Here is a 1,726-nt window from a genome sequence, read left to right on the forward strand (position 1 = left end):
AAAAAAAGCAGAGATCACTTGTTTTTAACATTGTGCGACAAATAACAAAACTTCAACATAAGCAGAAAAATATGTCTATGATAATATGCTTGCATGCTGAGAAAATCAATATTTCCATTATAGGGAAAATTTGGGGGAACAAAGTCAACTCCCAAGTTACTAGGGTGATAGGATAAGGAAAATAAGATATAGGGTGTTTTTTCAAATCTCACTCCATGTCACTACATCATGTATTTGGGTGACTGCATGCTTATAATAAGAGCATGATCTAATAGTTGGAAGGGTTATTGGATGCAGGCTTGGGAGGCCGACGGGACTTGGCAGCCCTTTCCTTTGCTCTCTCTCTTGCTCTCTCTTCCTCATCCCTCAGAGCCTCCTCATACATATCAGGGAAGTTAGAAGGGATGCTGTCATTGATCTTAGCTATCACTTCTAACACTTTCATCTTTGTCGTCTCAGTGTAGGCTCTTGGACCCCACAGGAACTCGTAGACTGGAGGATCACTGTGGGGAATCAGCTGGTACTCAAGGTACCTTTCTCGCACGAACTCTTGGGTGATAAGCCTACGGGGCTCCCCAAAGATCAAGTGCCTCCTTCCAGGGAAGATCCCCAACACACTTAGAAAATCCCAGATCTCCTCCTCAAGGGCCCGGTTGCCCTTCATGAAGATCACGCCAAGTAGCGTCATCAGAAGCCCCATCTTGGGCAAACCCCCACCGCAGCTTTCATCACCCTCACCCAGCTTGCTAATAAGAATATAGGTGTGGCCACTGGGATACGTTTCCCTTAACTCGAGGCCAAACACCAGCTCCATGCGCTCAGAGACTCTCCTTATAACTTCAGGGAAGCTATCCTTGTACCTCTTGCTGACAATCTTCAGCAATGCGGCCTGAGTAATGGGCTCCTTCATTTTATACTTCTCCAGCAGGAATTGCACCACCATACATGTTCTCCTGACCAGAGGATCTTTGCGAGTGCTTGCAATATACAGTGCGGCCCTGGAGGTGCATGGTTGTTCCTCCTCCTCCTCCTCCTCCTCCTCATCCTCCTCCCTGCTGTCACTTATTCTTAGACCTGCAATATCTAGCTCAGAACAGACAGATCCCTCTTCCTCAAGCTGCCGGAGCACATGCGCACCAGAGTAGCCTGCAGCAGTGCCCTCAGAAGCAGCAGAGGTGGAGGGGGAGGGCTGGTCTCCCTCAGCACCTTTGGTCTCCGCACTTATGTTATTCCGAATCTTCCCTTGGGTCTGCTGACGTTTCATTCGAGCCCGGAGCTTACTCTTCTGACCACGAGGCATGATGAAACTGATGTGGTGTAGAGGGTACTGGGCTGGGTACAGTAGTGGATGAGTCTGGTACCTGGAAGAAGAAGACAGGGTGAGCACTGTAGACAGTGTCTTTCCTCATTGGTTTTCCCAAGACCCTCTGTGTGAGCTCCCTAAGAGCACTGCCTTGCTTCCCACAGGGATCCCATGTTCTGGTGAACTTGTTCCCTGAGAATCCTGGAGAGGAAATGGTAGTGAATTTGGGCCATAGCCAGACTTTCCTGCATGGCTGTTGCCAGGGTGACCAGAATGTCTGCAGATGGAGTGTACTTGAGGTATGTCACTCTCGGTGGGCTATCAGGACCTTATGCTAAGTTTTGGCAATATGCAGGAACATCACTTTGGTTGCTTACAGGTCCTAGAACTCACCTTTTTGCTTATAGGCCAATTCAACCTTTA

At 48.4% G+C, this 1,726-nt stretch overlaps 1 protein-coding gene across 1 annotated transcript; it reads right to left on the reverse strand.

Annotated features, from left to right (window-relative positions):
* Positions 1 to 268: 268 nt before the first annotated feature.
* Positions 269 to 1,300, reverse strand: LOC130039272 (melanoma-associated antigen B4-like). Its single transcript, XM_056131118.1, has one exon. The coding sequence runs from the start codon at positions 1,298 to 1,300 to the stop codon at positions 269 to 271; it is 1,032 nt and encodes a 343-aa protein (XP_055987093.1).
* Between the last annotated feature and the right edge of the window lie 426 nt (positions 1,301 to 1,726).

This window comes from Sorex fumeus, unplaced genomic scaffold (genome assembly GCF_029834395.1).
Source record: "Sorex fumeus unplaced genomic scaffold, SorFum_2.1 ptg000086l, whole genome shotgun sequence".
Taxonomy (NCBI): domain Eukaryota; kingdom Metazoa; phylum Chordata; class Mammalia; order Eulipotyphla; family Soricidae; genus Sorex; species Sorex fumeus.

Coding starts and splice junctions, on each gene's coding strand:
- LOC130039272 (XM_056131118.1), bottom strand. CDS start 1,300: ATGCCTCGTGGTCAGAAGAGTAAGCTCCGGGCTCGAATGAAACGTCAG.